The 1,841-nt window shown below is 47.7% G+C and overlaps 1 protein-coding gene across 1 annotated transcript in view; it reads left to right on the top strand.

Annotated features, from left to right (window-relative positions):
- The window catches only part of LOC131877630 (paired box protein Pax-6-like), a 1,795-nt gene extending 396 nt beyond the window's left edge, over positions 1–1,399 (top strand). Inside the window, exons 2-4 of the mRNA XM_059223364.1 lie at positions 15–285; positions 439–932; positions 1,008–1,399. Coding sequence (XP_059079347.1) covers positions 15–285; positions 439–932; positions 1,008–1,295 — 1,053 coding nt within the window. The 3' untranslated portion in view covers positions 1,296–1,399. The remainder of the gene's footprint in view (positions 1–14; positions 286–438; positions 933–1,007) is intronic.
- The last annotated feature ends 442 nt before the right edge of the window (positions 1,400–1,841 follow it).

The following is a 1,841-nucleotide window of genomic DNA, read 5'->3' as shown; positions in this document are numbered from 1 at the left end:
TCCAACAACGCTACCTGAGCTTGAACCGCCTCCCGTGGTTGTCCGGGGGCTCAAACTTGCACCCGGTCAGCGTGGCTCATACCCTCCCGACCTCAGTGATGAACCCCGCAACGTCTAGAATGAGCCCCAGTATCGCCAACATGCCACCAAAGAGACCCAATGGCATGATCGGGGGATCCAAACCCAAAGTAGCCACCCCGGAGGTGGTCGGAAAGATTGAATCCTACAAGCACGAAAACCCCACCATCTTTGCGTGGGAAATCCGGGAAAAACTCATCTCTGATGGTAAGTTCCATCATTCCTGTCATTTCCTCGTGTTCCAGATCCCTCCCAATTCAACGTCTTGTGAAAGTGACAAGTGTACAAATGATTTGTGCCTTTCAACATGAATTGATCAAGGCTTTGTCCTAAACATGATCTGATGTCTTTATCTCACAGGTGTGTGCACAAATGCGACAGCCCCGAGCGTATCAAGTATCAATCGAATCTTGAGAAATCGTGCGGCCGAAAGGGCAGCCTCTGAGTACGCCCGAACGGCCACGATGCTCAACGGGATGTACCCGGGTTACCCAGGAATCCCAACATCCTATTACTCACCGTCGTTATTGGGTCAGTTGGCCGCTGGTCAGACTGGACCGCATCAAACCACGGCCTTGATGACCTCGGGTCACCAACATCACTCCGAACTCATCCGATCGGCCAAAGAGGACGATGAGAACAAAAGTCCCCGACCAACCATTGATGTGGACGGTCGCTCAGATGCGGGTAGCTGCTCGGACGATGAGCGTCCTCAATTCAGACGCAGCCGCACCTCATTCAACTCGGAACAGTTGGAAATGTTGGAGAAAGAGTTCGAAAAGAGCCACTACCCTGACCTGAAAACCCGCGAGGAACTCTCCACCCGGACCAATTTAAGCGAGGCCCGAATTCAAGTGAGTTTGTCACACTATTCACTCCCACTCATTGCTAGTTTCAGAGATTAACAATAAGTAATTTTGCTTCCCTAGGTTTGGTTCTCGAATCGCCGTGCAAAGTGGAGGCGCCACCATCGCATGAGTCTCTTCCGTCCTTTTGAATTAGGCACACCCACTCACCCCGCCTCATCGTCCGATAGTCCAAACAATGTAGCTGAAACACACTCTCCCCAAGGATCTCCCGTTGGAGGCGTATCACCTCCTCCCTCGTTGCACGCCCCTCTAGCTTTGAATCCCGCTCTTGGGATCGACTTCACCAAAATTTTTGCCAAAGCACAAGAAGACAGAATGAAATTGGCCATCGCCTCCAAGGCCAACTAAACATGTCAATGAAACCTTTGACGACATCATTAATATATCTAATTATTGTTTTTGCACAACCACTTGTCACATATCACACAATAAATTTCTCGTTGTTAAATAATCATCTGTACTAAAACTTTCTTTGTTCCTCAATCAAAAAAGGTACTGTTGCATACATGTTTATTGTTCGTAGCCTTAAATGTCTCTCAAAGTTTTTGAAACAAGACAATCCATTCTATCTAAACCATGTACCTAATCTTCGTCCAAGTGTAAGTTACACGAGTAGAAGCAAAAACATGCATGATGGGTCTGTACGGGTTCGTGGGATACCGAGGATTGATTTCATGATGGTGAAGAGATGATGTGAGCATGCCTGTACTTGCTAGCTTGGCATTAGTTACTCAATACAGACTTAATAGGATATCAGAGTGCAATTGTGACAGGCGACGAATGACGGACATTACGGGCTTCAAAAGGAAAAGGGTTGAAACCACAGAACTCCGAGACGGGCAGACCTCTCCCAACTTTTTCTAGTGATCCCTGAACTTGAGCGATTCAATGAAT

This window comes from Tigriopus californicus, chromosome 3 (assembly GCF_007210705.1).
Source record: "Tigriopus californicus strain San Diego chromosome 3, Tcal_SD_v2.1, whole genome shotgun sequence".
NCBI classification, from domain to species: Eukaryota; Metazoa; Arthropoda; class Copepoda; order Harpacticoida; family Harpacticidae; genus Tigriopus; species Tigriopus californicus.
This window is presented reverse-complemented; position numbering and strand designations above follow the sequence as displayed.